Source organism: Heteronotia binoei, chromosome 14, assembly GCF_032191835.1.
Source record: "Heteronotia binoei isolate CCM8104 ecotype False Entrance Well chromosome 14, APGP_CSIRO_Hbin_v1, whole genome shotgun sequence".
Classification (NCBI taxonomy): domain Eukaryota; kingdom Metazoa; phylum Chordata; class Lepidosauria; order Squamata; family Gekkonidae; genus Heteronotia; species Heteronotia binoei.
In genome coordinates this window covers 27,510,142-27,526,646 of record NC_083236.1, presented here as the reverse complement: position 1 = coordinate 27,526,646, position 16,505 = coordinate 27,510,142, and the positions used below count along the sequence as shown (strand labels likewise).

The 16,505-nt window shown below is 51.7% G+C and overlaps 1 protein-coding gene across 1 annotated transcript in view; it reads left to right on the top strand.

The window, feature by feature from the left end:
* The window catches only part of PLEKHG4 (pleckstrin homology and RhoGEF domain containing G4), an 87,381-nt gene that overhangs the window by 65,349 nt on the left and 5,527 nt on the right, over window positions 1–16,505 (top strand). The window contains exons 11-17 of the mRNA XM_060253778.1: window positions 1,873–2,011; window positions 3,093–3,215; window positions 4,838–5,032; window positions 11,627–12,525; window positions 14,054–14,303; window positions 15,126–15,215; window positions 15,657–15,881. Of these exons, the coding sequence (XP_060109761.1) occupies window positions 1,873–2,011; window positions 3,093–3,215; window positions 4,838–5,032; window positions 11,627–12,525; window positions 14,054–14,303; window positions 15,126–15,215; window positions 15,657–15,881 (1,921 nt within the window). The remainder of the gene's footprint in view (window positions 1–1,872; window positions 2,012–3,092; window positions 3,216–4,837; window positions 5,033–11,626; window positions 12,526–14,053; window positions 14,304–15,125; window positions 15,216–15,656; window positions 15,882–16,505) is intronic.

Genomic DNA, 16,505 nt, shown 5'->3' with positions numbered 1-16,505 from the left:
TGCTCTGAGACTCCTTTGGGTAGTGAAGGACGAGATTTAAATACAGTCTCCTCCTGCTGTTCTTCTTCAACATGAGGTCCAGCAGGCTACATAGAAAACAGCTAGTTTTTAAGGCATCAACCAGGGACTTGTGAATGGGAATTACAGGCCTCTCGGGAAGTACTTTAGTCATTATTTTTTATTTTGGCATTGGTGCAGGCCTTGGCCCTCTCTGGAGTACCTGTTGGCTCACTCCAGTAGCTGTGCCAGCCCTGCTTTAAGGAGAGCTACAGCTCTGCTCTGTGTCAGGGACCAGTCATTGCCGCCTGCCGGTCTGCCGCACAAGTTAGCTTTGCTACGGCATGGAAGTCAGCACAGGATAAGAACAGTTCTGGTTGCCCTGGCTGTGCCTATTTCTGAGCGACTCCCAGACCTTCAACAGAGTGTTGGAGGAGGCTTGCCTCTCTGCCATGCCCATGAGCTATGGTGACCTAAAGGGCCTGGCCCGAGATTATCCACATTTGAGAAACTGAACAGCAGTCTCTGGTTGTTCTGGGGAATGTGCTTGCTTCTTTTATGAAACAGCTGTCACCACCAGCAGCCCCCACCCCCCACAACACCATCTCATCCTCATGGACAACTCATTCCCTTCTCCCTATCAAGGGAAGAAAGAGCCATCACTTTGGGAAGAGATTCTTCAGAAAGGAACGCTGCCAAAAACAATTTTTAAACATCTGAGTTTCAAATTACCCTAGAATTAATAGCTTGGAGCTCAGCATTACCCCTACAGAAACTGTGTTTGGAACTCTTTTCCTTCCCACAAGAGTGATTATAATGAAGGAAAAGAGGATTCGGGGGAACCTAAGCCTCTCATTTCTCGTCACATGCCTTGTTGACTCTGCAGTCCTGGGCATGAATTGGGGGGGAGGCATGATTCCATCTGGAAGGTATGCATGGGGCTATTGGGGGTGGTTTTTTGGTGCATGGCTTTCTTTTCGGAGATCTACCAAGGCCTACAAGGAGAGCCTTCTCAGGCAAGTCAAAGCCTGATTCAAACTGAGCCTCCTTGCATCTTGGAATCTTGTTACAACGCAGCACATCTAGTTCAACCAGACATTGGTGTTATTAGGCCCTAAGAGATACAAAACAGCAAAGACAGATCTTTTTCATGGAGGACTAGGCAAGCCTTCCAATCACACAGAGCTCTTCCTCAAGGAAAGTGGGAAGGTAGCTGTCCCCTCTCGGCAGAGGGAGGCAGTTGCATTCACACCAGCATAGCTTCTTGCTGTGCTTATTCCTAGTCCAGGTCAGCACTGATGTTAGAGAGCACCCATGTGTTAAATGTGCTTCAGAGACTTTCTGTGACAGCCAGCTTTGAGTACAGGTACAGGGAGAACTATCCTCTTCCATTCAGGGCTGCTGTCCCTGCTTGTACCAATGTTGCCAGGGGGAAGCAGCCCATCAATGTGTCAGCAGAAATGCAAACCAAGTTTTTCTGCCATCTAAACAACTGGACTGCAGTCCGCAAAAGCGTATGCCAGAGTAAAAGCTTGCCAGTCTTTAAGGTGCCATAGGAATCCTGTTTATGAGTGCCACAATGGAATAACACAGCTACCCCTTCTGGGGCTGTCATTTGGAAAAGATGTCCTTATCAGCATCTCTCTCCTCTCAGTGGCCTTGCCTCCAGCTGGCCTCATCGCACCTTCTCTTGGCTTCACTGCATCCTCCTCCCTCTCAGTTCCAGGCCTTTATTTGGAGGGGATGGTCATCTTTGCAGTCACTCTGTGGCACAGGGGTGGAGAGGGAGTGGCTTGAGAGAGAGCCAGCATCTAACCAGAGCTCATAAGAAGAAGCTGGTGTTCTGGCCACTAACTGCCTGCACTTCCCTCTCAGAGATGCGCTGGAGGAAGCCGTCACACTTTACAACCAGGTGGACGAAAGCATTCACCAGCTCGTGAAGATCTCCAACAAGCGAATCCAGGCCCTGGAACTGGTGATGGACTTTGAGGTGTTTGAAGAGTGCTTCCGAGAGGTTTGTTGTTGACCTTGTGGGTGTTTCTGCAGTCCAATTCTGCAAGTTTGCTCAGGCCTAGCTGGATGTGCTCATGGATCAAGATGGGCAGTGACATGGCACCTCCTGGGGGCCTTAAATGAGTGCCAGGCAAGGCTGTAGGGATGGTGGGTGGCAGACCTTACAGTGATTGGAATGTCCCATTGCTAACATGGTGGAGCTGCCTGTGGCTCATGGGCTTGTTTTGCTCCCAGGCCTAACGCAGGCTGCTGCAGCAGAGCTTTTTTACTGTCTCTGCTTGCAAGATGGCCTCTCAGCTTTGGAACCTGTGATCCCCAGCACAGAAAGCGATCTGATTGCAGCAGTTGAATTTAGATACACAGGTGTGTCAAGTTAATCTGATTTTAGAGAAGGCCCAGTTTCCAACTGGCAAATGGCTCCTGCAGGCTCTGGAACTGCAGGGGGAGGAGGGAGCTGGGGCCTCCCTTCAGCCAGCCTACCCGTGCACACTGCCCCTTCTCCCAAAGTAATTTGAGGAGAGGAAGGGGTGGCAGAGAGGACTCCTGGGAACTGCTGCTGTAAGATGGGCTCCTCTCTAGGGCATGAGGATGCATGGCAGTGCCCAGGGAAGGTGAGAATTGCAGGAGCTATATTTCCCATGGTTCTTCGTGCCCCAGCTGCTGTTGTACATTCTAGTGCCTGCATCCAAAGGCTGAAGCTTTGAGCCTTTCCTGCTTAGGTTTCCCTTCCTCGGGATGGTTGGGAAAGGGCAGTTGTGTGGTGGACCCCAGGGATTATATGCTGGTCAAAATAGATCAATTTCACATTCGGCCATATTGCAGTTCAAGGAGCTGGTTTTTGAACTTACTGCTTTTATGCCCAAACTCAGCAGAATATACCCTGGACTACACTGGTTTGGCTGACTGATACACCAGGGCTTTAGGAGCAACAGCGAAACGTCTCCCTTGATTTGGCAGGCATACAAGCGGAACGTGCGCTCCTCAAATGCTGACTTTCACATTCTTCCCAGAGCTGGGCAGCTCCCCAGCATCGATTAAACCAGTAACAGGCAGCCGTTTGAACCTCCTTTTCCCCCTCTTAGGTCAGCAGCTGGATCGAGAATGTTGGCCAGAGGCGGCTGGCAGAGCTGAGCGAGATGGATGATTCTTTGGAGGTCCTCCTTCGAGCACAGAAGCAGTGCCAGGATTTTGATCTGGTTGCTAACGTGAGTGGGTGGCCTCTTCTGCAAAGCAGAGCTTGTGGTGGGCTGCGTAAATCTGTGACGTGTTGGTACAGAGACAACCTCATTTTTTGTTCTTGGGAAGTGTCTTTCAGAGCTGAGCTCTGGCGCTGAACAAACAGGCCACTGTGAAGCCCTTGGAACCCCTGGGCTCAAATGAAGCCATATCTGCCCTATAGACCAGAGTGGCTGATGGAGCAGTTTCCACGTTGGCAACTGCATGAATTCCCAGTTGGCTTTGGATCATACTGGTTTCTGACATTAATTGAACCTCAAGGATGTTTATTGTTTACAGCCATGTCAAGCGAAATAAGTGTCGCTGTGAATGTTTCAGGATTCTTCCCTCAGTTCTGTGGTGATGTGTGTGAAAAGATTTTGTTTATGAAAAGCAGCAGAGCCTCAGGCTGCAGTTGGACGAACTGCTCTGATGTCACAAAATGTTGACAGATATCCTAGCCTCTGGTGGATGGAAGCAGCAATGGAATGCTCACAAGCAGTTTTCTGTAAGGCTTGTCAGAGATTGGGTTGGCTGGGATTAAAACCTTAGACAGACCCTAGGAGAGTGCTGCCATCACCAGGGTAGAGTGAGAATGAATGCTCTGTTAGAACAGATTTCCAGCCAGGTCAGTGCATCTTCCCAGCACTTGCTGCAAGCCTCATATTCTGCCTCGCTGGCCCATTCTCGGCTGGGCTGCCTGTTGGGAGAGGTGGCAGAGATGTGGCTGGGAAGGTTCCTTTATTGTTGTGCTGTCTTGAGCTTCTGCTGACTCCCTTCCTCCTGGTGAAAACTCTCACCTTTTCAGAGTATATTCATGACACCCACCCACCTTGATTTGTTGAGGGTTGACAGTTCTGACCTCACAAACACCTCACATTCAGATTTCAGAGCTGAGACAGGAGGCTAACAATAAAGTGAAGCTAGTGACTTTAACAAGTGATGTATTCAAGCTTGTCTCTTCCTTCTTTATACAAAAGCCCTGTTCTAAGGGCCTAACAGTGCAATGAGTTTTCCTTGTGTCCTCTTCAGACTTCCCTAGGTCCATGTGGTCAGATGTGTGCTACGAGTTCCAGGCTGGGAACTTAATTCTCAGGCATGGACAGGTCTGATTTGGACCAGAACTGCAGCATGCATAGAGAGGGGGCCTGAAACTGCCCAGGGGTGCTGTTTGTCCTTTTGGGGAAACAGAGATGTACTGCATCACCTGTGGAGCCCCCCAACAGGGCAAATAGAGCCTTCCAGCTGGGAAAATGGTATGAAGGCAGCTCCTCTCCCAACATGACACAGTCCCAATCCATGGCGCACATAAATGCTTGAGAAATAAGTTCTCCACACAGAACTCACTACACACATCGGTTCGTGCAGACTCAAAGACAGTGTGAGGTAAACATAACATGCAGTTATAGAGTTGAGCTCCACCACTGGTGTCTCAGCCTGGGTTCCGTAAGTTTTCTGCAAGGGGGCAAGCCACAGACCTGCCTCAATGGCACACTGTCAGGGCTGGCTGCCCTGCTGAAAAAGACATCATCCTTCACTGGATCTCTGCAGCACACCAAAGATCAGTGTGCTTTTGCAGTGGTCTTTCCTCACCAATCAGCTTTGCTTTCAGGAATACTGCCAAAGGGGACGAGAAGCTTTGCAGAAGATGGGCAGGTGGGAAGACTTTTCTTCGACGGAGCTGCATGCAGCGTATGGAGTCAAACTGCAGATGTGGAGGAACCAGCTGCAGGGATTCTGCAGCCAACTGGAGGCCAACAGGAGCCGGATCAACCAGACTGCCAAACTCTATGAATTCTTTGACCAGGTGAGATCTGTGGTGGAGGGGTGGAGCAGGGCCTTCCCTCCTGGTTAGAGAATGCTGCATGCCTCTTATCTATCATTTTTGTCTTACCTTCCTCTGAGGAGCTTAGGGCAGGGTATGTGGTTTTTTCCTCCTCTTTATCCTTGCAACAACGAACCTGTGGAGTACATTACACACACATGAACTTGGCAGAACTTCTAAGTCCCAAAACAAGGCCAGGCTTGAACCATTGGTATTTCCCCCCTCACAACCTTGCTTCACCTTTAAAGCTTCTGCTAAGCCAAAAATAAAGTTCCTAAAAAAGTTCCCCATGCAAAGCCCTTTCCACAAGGCGTTTCACAGTGAAGGTGTCGGGAGCAACTTGCTTTCTTTTTTTGCAGAGTGAACACTTAACACTTTGGCATAATTAGGGTTTGGGGGCTGAGAAGTTTTCCCAGAGTTCAGTGGCCCTGGCTCCAGGGCTGGGCTGCTTTTCTTCCCCTCCCCCTCCCTCAGGCTCTGAGGTCTCCCCCCCCCCCACCTTCAGCCTTTGTGCTTCTTGGAAGCACAGCTCACGTCAGTCTGAAAACCGGCTGAGGCTCACAGTATCATCTGTACAAAAGCAGGAGCTTGTTTTGTTGGCAAGGCAGTTCGGCTTGTGTTAGGAATTGATGGTTTGGGGGAGCATTTAGATATTTCGACCCAGCTGTTCTCTTCAGTGGGGACCCAAAGGGGCTTGCAACATCATTTCCCCCTCCTCCATTTTATCCTCACAACAACACTCCTGTGAGGAAGAATGAGGGAAAAATGACTGGCCTAGGGCCGCTCAGCAAGCTTCCATGGTAGAGGGGGGAAGGACTTGAATCCCGGTCTGCCGTTTCTCAGTCCAGCATTCTTAACTGCTGTCCCTGACACACATAACTGGTGAGCCAGTGAGGATCCAAGGGGGGATACCTCAGTTGCTATTCTTCCCATTCTCCTGTGTGCTGTGAGATTTAGAATAAACTGGCAGGCATTTCCTCTTAGCAGTGAGCTTGTGAAGACTGAGTGGGCATGCAAGGAGGTCCTTGTGCTTGCGAGAGACTTAGGCAGCCTTTGGTAGTGTGCATGCATGTGTGTCTATTGTGAGAGCAGAAGTTGCACTCTTTGGCGAGGAGCAGTGCTGTGTGGCGGAATGCACAAGGGAGGCTGGCTGGGTCCTCTCGGGCTGGCTCCAGCCCTTCCCCCAGCCTCCCCTTCTTTCTTCCAGTTACCAGGGACAGTCCATCTGGTATTTCGACTGGCAGTGCTTGTGTGTGCAGGGGGCTCCCCTCATTGGTTGCTCAGGCCTTCAGGCTTGGCCGCAAAGGATGAGGCACAGCAGCCTTGGGGGCTCGACGCTTGCCCTGCGCTATGGACCCTCTTGGCAGAAGCATGAAGGTATGCTGCTTAAGCTGATTTCCTTTGCGGCATTCAGGTTGTGTTTTTGAGGGGCTGCAGAGTTTCTTTCTGTCTGGGTGTTAGTAGCGAGGGATGGTGGCAGGCAGGCAGCCCTCCGGCATCTGGAAGGCATTCCTCACACAAGCAGAGCTGATGGGGAGCAGGGACATCTCTGTGCAGATGAGTTTGGCCCAGGCGTGGAAGGCCCAAGATCTGATTTCTAGCTCACAATGAGAGACCTCCTTGTCGGCTGCAGCTGAACAGCCGTAACTGGTGATCTTAAAGGGGGCAGCGAACAAGTCCAGGGTTGAACCAAGTTGCAAAGATCTGTCACTGGCTGGTTTTTGGGCTCCAATTTTGAGCTTTGGCAAACTGAGATGATAGTACTCTGAGCTTTCTGTTTCTTGAGCTCCCATTAGCAACTCAAGGTTGCTGATTTACAAATGTGCCACTTAATCAAGGGGGGGGGGGTAGTAGGAGAAGCAGGTTTGCTTTAGACAGTGCCTGCCTGATTTATCAGCTTAGAAGCCCCCAGCCCCCAATAGCTCCACATTCTTTCAGTGCACAAGGTTTGCTTCTAGAGCACTGTGGAGGAAGAATGCCCCCTAGTGGTGAGGAAGACCCAGAGGGACCATTTTGGATAGCATTTCCCTCCTGTGGTCTCCCTGGATCTAGTCTCCTAGGCTTTAACTCGATTTCAGGATTCCCTGGCCAGCTTGAAATATTTCCTGGAGCAAAATCTGCTTGCCCCTTAGGAAATCTCAACCTTGCACACTAGCTGAGTCTGAGCTTGGAGGGATTGTGGCAGCTGAACAAGAAAAGGAGCAGAAAAACTTGGCTGTGCTACGGATGTGATCCAGCAAATACTCAGGAGCTGCTGGTTGCAGAGTCTACCCAGGCAAACTCCCAAGAGAGCAGAAAGTTAGACACATTGTGCTCCCGGAGACAAAAGCTGGCTGTTAACTAGCCTGTTGCAGGCCTAAAGAGGCCGGCGGGAGGTATGGCGAGATCGTCCACATTAGCATCTTTCCATGCTCCTTTCTGGCATAGAGCCACCATGTCTTGGGAGGAGGTGCACGCCCCTGGATTGGCTTGAACAAGTCCAGACTCTTCATCGGCCTTTTAAGCTGGCCAGCTTCAGTGCTTCCACAAAGGGAAATCCTTGTAGATCTGCCTTTTGTAACATTTTGAAAACCGTAAGCAAGCTCTGTTACGGCAGAGGGAAAAGAAGACAATTCATAATGGGGGCAGGGTGGGGATGAACAGGAGCTGTGCAGCACAAAAAGAGACCTGTCCTCAAACAACTTCCAGATCTTTTCTGTCATCTAAATCTTCTCTCCCTACAATTAAAAGTTGACATTTGTCCTCCTGGGGGAGAAACATATAAGTACCTGTATATTTCCTACTAGGGCAAATAGTTTCGGGAGGGCTTCGATCAAGAAAACTGCATGGGGTGGGGGCAGGGGGTCTGGGTTCACCATTCCTCCCTCCAGCATGGTGGCTCCAATTCAATTTAGGGAGCAGCTGGCTTCTCTATAAAATTAAGGACATTTTGAGATCCAACCACAGATTTTCCACATTTCATGCAGTAGGGTCCTGTGGCACTGATAGTTTCCAGCACTGGTATCCATACAGCATGGTGTAAGAGCGCCAGGGTACTGGAGCATTTAAGAGCAGTGGACTCTAATCTCAAGGTCTGCGTTTGATTCCCTCCTCCTCCTCCTCCTCCTCCACATGAAGCCAGCTTGGTGACTTCAGGCCAGTCCCACTTCTCTCAGAACCCTCTCAGCCCCCACCTGCCTCTCAAGGTGTTTATTGTGAGGAGAGGAAGGGAAGGCAATTTGTAAGGCGCTTTGAGACTCCTTAAGGTGGAGGAAAGCAGGATATAAAGACCAGATGTTCCTCTCTTCTTCAGCTGTGAATGCTAGAAACTGGTGGATCTGGAATACCCAGGGCCCAAATTCTAAACTATATATTATGTGCAGTTAGAGCTTGGCTCTACAGGCTTTTTATGAGGAGCTGGCTTTATACTTATTCTATGCAGTGGTTCACATGGTCTGCTCCTAGCCTTGAGAATTTGAGGCTGCAGAAGTTTTTTCCAGCCCTGCTCCTTGAAACCTTAAATGGAGATTTATTTTTATTTATTTTATTTCATTCATAACCTGCCTTTCTCCCAAACATCGTTCCCCTCTCCTCCATTTTAGCCTCACAACAACTCTCTAAGGATTAGGTTAGGCTGAGAGCAAGTGATTGGCCTCACGTCACCCAGCCAGTTTCTTTGGCAGAGTGAGGATTTGAACCTGGGTCTCCCAGATCCTAGTCTGACACTCTAACCACTACACCGCACTGGTTCTCAAGCATTATGCATGCAAACTGAGTTCCCTTTCGTGAGAACCCAGTGACTAGCTGTGTGCTTTGCCCTCATTCAGACTGTACTATCTTAAGTCAGTCGAAGAAGACCCTCCCTCCCCCCCCAAAAGCTCCCTGGTTTTCTGGAACAGTGTTAGAGATTGAGTCCCCGCCCCCCCCCCCCATTTCTGGCGGGTGGGTTCAGGATTCATGCTTGTCTGAACTCATTTGATGGATGGTGGCAGGGAGGGGGGAACTCCTCATGTGTCTGTCTGAGGTTGGGAATGGAGTGAGGCGGGGGTTGCTGCTACCACTCCAGGGTCTGCCAGAGTCACAGATGCAGCCTGTGCTTGCAAATGGTTCCAACTTCTTTGCATGTGCAATGAGGGAGGCTGGGCGCTGAGCACAAAGGAGGACCAGGAGGGAAGGGGAGGAGGTGCCAGGCGCTGGGCATCTGCTCCTCTCTTCTGCCCCACCCCCCTGAATTTTGCAGTCTTCGGTAAGACTCCTGTGAGAAGTCCCTGTGCATCCCAAGAAAATAGGGAGATTTTGAAGCTTTTTGTGCCTCGCGTTGGAGACACTTCTTACCACCTGCTGTGTGTCATTGTGTCGCTTGTGTAGGGTATGTCTTCTCCCGGCCTCTTCTTCAAGGAGCTGATGCAGCAAAGCAAACAGGCACAGGGAACCTTTTACAAAGAGCCCAAGGAGGATGCTCAGTTGACTCAGACTTGGCTGGCACCTTAGTAACTGCCAGCTGGTGCTTGCATTTCCCAAACAGTTTCCTCCCCCCCCACCCCGGGCTCTGTTACTGAGTGCCTCACTAGAGACCAGGCCCACACATTTATTTACACCGGCATTCTCTGTGTATCTGATCCATGCTGCATGAGAACCTCAGGCCAGTGGGAACCAGGCTGGGATTGTTCAGGCCCGAATTCCCTTAGCCAAAACACAGCAGAAAGGAGTCTGCATGCTTTGATGCCATTGCATGTTGCGGTGGGGTGGAAGTGAGGGCATCCATCCTAACCTCTGTGCATCAAGTTCCTGAGGATAGCCTCCGGGGCATTAGGTAGGCCTGCAGCTGAATGGCACCACCCAGGGCTACTGTGGTTCTGTGCCTGTGAAAACCCCATTGTTGTCCTTGGCATAGTGCTAAAGGAGGCATGCCTTGCCTTCTTCCTACATCTGCCCCCTGACTTTCCTTACGCTGGATCAGGGGCAGACTGAGACATCAACACAGCCCTGGAGGAAGCTGAGCTGAGTGGCTCCTGCAGTCTTTGATTGGTGCCATAGGGTCTGCTTGGCCCAAGGTGCAGAAATGATGGCAGTGTGGGTAGGGAAACCCATCAGGGCGAGCTGACATGCCTGTAATTGCTGTGGCCTGAGTCGAGTGAACCCGGCAGCATCCCGGGAAAGCAGGTTTCCCTTTAGTTTGGAAGCTCACCACATCTCTGCCAGGGAAGTGCCTTTGATTAGCAGTGACCCTGAGCTAGATGGGACTCGGCTGCTTGGTTGACACATAATCTGGGATCTTAAAAAAACCCAAACTGGTAGTAATGGCAGGGTCAAGACAGTCAGGGGATGAGGAGGAATGTGCTTCTGCACCTATACTTAATGTTTGCAAATGCGCAATTTAGGACCATGAAAAGAGAGAATCTTGAGGGGCTAGTGTTGTACCCTCGTGAGAGGAACAACGTTTGTGTGGACATCATATTGTAATCAAAGCATTTTCCAAGGTTTTCTGTTATTTTCAAAACATGTAGATGAGCCCAATACCCCTGTCCTGCTTTGTGGCATTCCTCGTTTCCCTTGAATCTATCTTCTTATCTCTGGGAAACAGAAAGACAGGCAGAGGCCTACCCTATTCTCTTCTGAGGCATCTGGGAAGGTCATGGCTGGGAGGAGCCCACTCTGGGACAAAGCTTGCCCTCTTTTTGCTGCTTCCCAAGAGGATCTGGACTGTCTGCCTACTACCCATGGTGTGCAACCCCTGGCTCACATCTGGGCAAGGCAGATGTAAATACTTGGAGGCAGGGATTGCAGTTCAGGCTAATCCTAATCCTCAGACACTCAGAAGGGGCAGTTGGACAACGTTCTCACCTAGCTGTTGGACACTGCTTATACCTTAGGGACATGCGCACACAGAAACCCATGTTCCAGTTATTGTGCAAGACATCGCACACAGACGAGGAAGTGACAACAGGTGTAAAGAGCAGCCATAGGGAGGCCTTCCCCCAGAAGGGGGTTACATGATCACCCCGGAAGGCCCTGAACGTAGCAGCCAGGCTGGAAGACCAGCCTGCCATCTGTGCCCGTATCTTCATGCATGTCCAGGTATCGCCATCAACATGACCTCCCCCCCTTCCATGTCACTCACCTGAAGTGTTGGGAGGGGCCACGCAATACTTGGGAACGTGGAGTTGGCGTGGCAGCAGCCACTGCAAATGTTTCAAGGGCTGCACGGAGTGGCAGGGCAGAATCAGGGGCTCAGAGAGAGACGACGACCTGCACGAAGGTGATGATGAGCAGGGCTGCGTTTCTCAGGCTGCTCCGAGCAAAGCTTCAGTCTATTGCTCTTCCCCGGGGGAAACCCTTAGAAGACCAAGCTGCTGCCTCCGTTGTGGCCTGGCAGAGAAGTGAGCAGATCCCGGGCTGGCTTGGCTGGCATTCAGACTGATGACAGGGCCTGGCACAGCTGAAGCCACAGATAGAGAGACACTTGTTTTGGCCCTCAACCTCCCCCTTACATTCTGCTAGGCCTCTCCCTCCCCCTCCCCTGCTTTGGATGCCAAATAGCATTTCTGTGTTTTCACCAGCTAAACTCTCTTTGTTCCACCTCCCTTCCCCCCGCAGGCGTACGAGTGGGCACTGGAAGGGATGCGCCAGCTCGCCAGCATCAGCATGGAGGACTGCAGCTCCCGGGAGCACTGCTCGGCGGCCCTCAAGTGCCTGGAGAGCTACAAGGAGCAACACTCGGAAATCGGCGAGGCCAGGTTCCAGGAGGCGAAGGAGCTGGCCTGTCAGCTGCGGAGCAGCAACGGCCTGAAGCAGTGGCAGTTTGCATGGTCCAAGTGCCAGGAGACGAAACTGGCCTTCGAGATGAAGCTCGAAGCTGCCCTGAGGACCAAGAGGTCTCTGTGTCCAGAGGGAGAGTGGGGCTTACCCGGCCAGGAGGGCAGGCTGCCCTCTGAGGGGGCTGCTCAGAGGCTGGTTGCTGGTGTGGCTTCAAGTGCGTCTCACTGCCAGGGAAGGCCCAGGCAGCCTTCTGGAGGGGCCAGGGAGAATGCAGTGGGCCTGCGAGAGGGCGCTGGAGCTGGGGAACGGGTTGTCCTGCAAGCTGCTGCTCCCACCTCCAGTAGGAGCGCTCTAGAGGCTCCCAAGCCTCCCCACTGTGCACGGGACGAGAAGTCGACCCTCGAGAGCATTGCGGAAGCCCTGGATGCATCGCCTTCCTGCCCTTCCACCCCAGCCTCGAGGCAGCCATTTCCCAAAAGGATCCTGAGGAAGGCCCAGAGTTTTGAACTGGCCTGCACCGAGAGCCTGCGTTCCAGCTGCCAGCGGACTCTGAGCGAGCCGGCCCGCTATGGCAACACGGGGGTCTTCATCAAAGGGCTGGAAGTCAGCAGCACCGAGCTGGTGGACCGGGCCAGTGCGTCCCGGCAGCACCTCAGCCCTACCAACTGGATTGCAGGCTGCATGCAAGAAGAGCGGAGGAGCAGCGCATCTGGGCCAGAGGCCAGGAGCTGGGGCAGGTATGCTGAGGGCTAGGGACACCCCCTGTGAGTTGTGGGCTTAGCCCGGCTGCGGACTGAAATGCGGTTTGACCATCCCTTCCCTGGGGAACTGAAGGAGGAGGCAGAGTTAGAGATTTGTGTGCTAGAGATGTAACAGAATTCTCCATAATCTACAAATTGAGTGTTGTTATGGATGATGAGACGCTGGGGCCTTAGACTGATGATACTCACTGAGTGGCTCAGGAGCCACATGTCGCTCTTTGGCATGCTGCCTGTGGCTCAGCTGAGTGCTGTTCCCCAGTGTGTCACCCGCTCCATGTTTCAGGGGAGTGGTCAAGGCCAGTGGGGTTTGTGGTCAGCAGGGTTGTTCCTGCCTTGAAACAGCTGCTGCCAGAGGCACGGCTAAACTGCAGACTTCCCTGAGGAGCAGGCCCCATGCCAGGGATGGAAGGTCATGTGTTTCATTGGACTAATGATAATTGTGAAGGTGGCTCTTCCTGAGTACTGCTGTCCTATGTCCGATTTAGGAGGCCCCATAGCATTACCCCCCCCCAGGTGGTAATTTAGTGGTGATATTCATTTATTTATATTCAGAGGACCCTCGTAGTCTGAGGCCCTAGACTGTAGCTTAGCCTGTGTGCAAATTCAGCTCTGCATGACCGTTCAAGTGGAATAAGAGCAGTGGATGTTTACAGTGTGGAAGCATCCCAAATTTCAGGTGTCATTCACTGCTGTGTGGTGGGTGTACGCCGACAAGATGAGGGAAGAAGTGGAATTTTGGGGAAAGGCCATTTTGTCAAGCAGGGGAATCATCCTCCTTCCTTAACCCATACCATATTCTCCATGTACCACGAGACAGGAATATATAGGATGGTGGGCAGGCAGAGTCTGGTCTAGTTGGGCAAGGGCAGGCCAGAAAGGAGCCCAAAAAGCGGGTCTGCCTGTCGCTTGTCTTCCACACAGCAACCAACGGACATGGATCTTGTCTTGTGAGGGAGGGGCTCTGGCTTTCCCTTGGATTCCTCCTTCTGGTCTTAGTCCAGGAAGGGAGTGGCACGGGTACAGAGAGGAAGCAGGGAGGCTGGCGTGGGGCTTGTTGGGTGCCAGTGCTCGGGCAACCTGGTCCCTCCCTGCCATGTGCACACACACAGACATGATGCCTCTGCTGCCAACATGGCTAATTGTTGGGCTGTTTGGGCTAGCTGGGGAGGGGCACAGAAAAATCCTTGTTGGCTGCCTCAAAACCCACCTTGCAGAACGCCCACCTGCTTCTGCTTGTGTCTATAGAGCGTGTTGGCTGATTGCAGAAGCAGCAGCTGAACAAAAGCAGCAAACATACTTTTACGAACAATGCTCTGAAATCAGTAACATGCGCCTCTTCATGGGAATTCTTTGCTCTGTTGTCACATCCTCCCAAGCTGTTGAGGAGCTTGATGTATTTGCATCCACACAACAGAAGCAACCCCTCTGTGGTCTTTGACTGGGCTGTGTTGCACTTTAGAATTGTCAGCTTCCCCCTCTCCTTCCCCTCCCATTTCCCGGGCAGCAAACTGCGGCACATCATCGATGAGATGGTGACAACGGAGCAGGAGTATGTCCGGTCCCTTCGCTACATCATTGAGAGCTACTTCCCCGAGATGGAGCGCGTGGACCTGCCTCAGGACCTGAGGGGGAAGCGAAGTGTCATTTTTGGGAACCTGGAGAAGCTCTATGACTTCCACAGCCAATACTTCCTACGGGAGCTGGAGAGCTGCTGCAACCACCCTCTGCGTGTCAGCCACTGCTTCCTGAGACATGTAAGCTGCGGCTGGGGATCGATATTAGGGGAGAGGAGCTGAATGGGCAGGAGCAGCCTCAAAGGGACCACTGTCTTGCTCCTTCAGGCTTCCTAGATGGCTTCAGAAATAAAAACCCTGTGATGCTGAGCTGCTGCTAGTGAGCTAGGAGGATCTTTCCAACTTCCTTCCTTGCCTCCTCCATGCACATGCTGGACTAAACAGATAGGAACAAATAAAACAGAATTAACCAAAAGCCTGGGTAAAACCAAAAAGCCTTAACCAGGAACCAAAACATGAAGAGACAAGGCTGACATCTATGGGAAGGCATATCAACAGTCAGGGTGCCACCACAGAAAAAGCCCTGTCACAGGGAGCCTGCCTCCATTGACTGTGATGGTGAGGACGCCCAAGGGAGGACCTCAGTAGAAGGTCTGAAATGGATTAAGTCTCAGGGCCGAGAAGCCAGGCTGTCTTCCTGAACCCTTTTGTTCCAATATGGCTGTCTGTTGCTGGCCAGGTGAATGTGATGAGAAGTTAGTGAGAAGAGTTCTTCACAATGTTGGTGAAGAAAACTGATCCTGCAGAGTTGAGCAGGTATCAGCCAAGAGATGTGGGCGGGGGGGAGAGTCTCAGCAAAGTCCTTGCAAACAGAGAAAGCCCCTGGGGCCCTCTGGCAGTCAGCACAGGGGCACCTCCATACCATGCTTTGCTTCAGTTTCTCATTTGTAGCATGCCCCTGTTACTGGGATATCCCACCATCACTGTACCAAGGGGATTCTAGTACATAGCTAATGAGAAATCTATGGCCTGACCGCGATTGTATTTCTAACCCTTCTGCAGAAAGACCAGTTTGGGATGTATGCGCTGTACAGCAAAAACAAGCCCAAGTCTGACGCACTCCTGGCTAGCCACGGAAACACTTTCTTCAAGGTAAAAAGCTGCCCTGAGAATGGAGGCCTGCACTTCCCCACTCTCTTCCCTTTTGAAGAGAGGGCCTCATTCCCCGGGGCAGAGTGCATGCAAGGCCCAGAGATAAATTGCAGTCTGGATTTCAGCTCTGGCCGCCATGGTGCTTTGTGATCCTAAAAACTCACCCATCTGGTGACTGCTGCTCATCCAGTCCTCCACCAGGGTAGACTGGCCCTTCAACCCCTGGGAGAGTTCCAGGTGGAGCCTTGCTCTGGAGGGCCCCTAGCTGCCAGGAGCAAACCGAGCTGGGCAGCATTGCAGCTGTCACTTGGCAGCAGGTTGCTGCTGGCCGGGCCAAGGGTCCCCTGCAGTGTTGCTGGGACCCCTCAGCTCATCTAGCTCCTGACCCACTTTAGTGTCCCTGTCACTCCCCCGGCAGTCATCTCTGACTTTGGCTCTCAGTTCAAGCAGGTGCAGCTGGGAGACAAGATGGACCTGGCTTCCTACCTCCTGAAGCCAATCCAGCGCATGAGCAAGTACGCCCTCCTGCTGAAGGACCTCATCAAGCAGTGTGGGGAGGCGCAGGAGCAGGAGCTGGTCTACCTGCGGGCTGCCGAGGAGATGGTGCGCTTCCAGCTGCGACACGGCAACGACCTCCTGGCTATGGACGCCATCCGGGATTGCGACGTATGTCCCATCTGGCGAGGGCTGGGTGGGGGGGAGAGGAGGGGCTGGGGGTGAGAAGCAGCTCCTACAAAGATTCAGGATGCTCCCAGGTCTCTCGGGGCCTGTTAGATTGGGAGCTCTGGGAGGGGTGATGGGAGCTGAGCAAGGGGGTGTCGCTTGAGGACACCATCCACTGGCAACCCCTCCAGGAAAGATTGAAGGAAGAAGATTTATACCAGGTGTGCACAAATGAAATGAGTCTGGTAGCACCTTCAGGACTAGCAAAAGATGTGGCAGGGCATGAGCTTTCATGATATTTGTCTTTAAGGCACTACTGGACTCTTGCTCTTTTCTGCTGCTACAGGCAAATGAAATACGATGTTCAGAATAAATGGAATCTAACTAAGCAAGTGAACTATGTTTTAATAACTACTCCTAACCTACAAAACATTGCCGTTAATAAACATGGAAGATGTGGGGGTTCATGGTTGTATTTTGTAGGCTATGGATATATTGTTTGTTCATTTTAGGATATTTAACTTGATCAGAATCTATTTATTCTGAATAGTAGAATTTACGTGTGTATATCCTGAATATTTTTTTCCCTCTTCCTCTTCTGGTTTGTATGTTAATAGGAGGTTTATT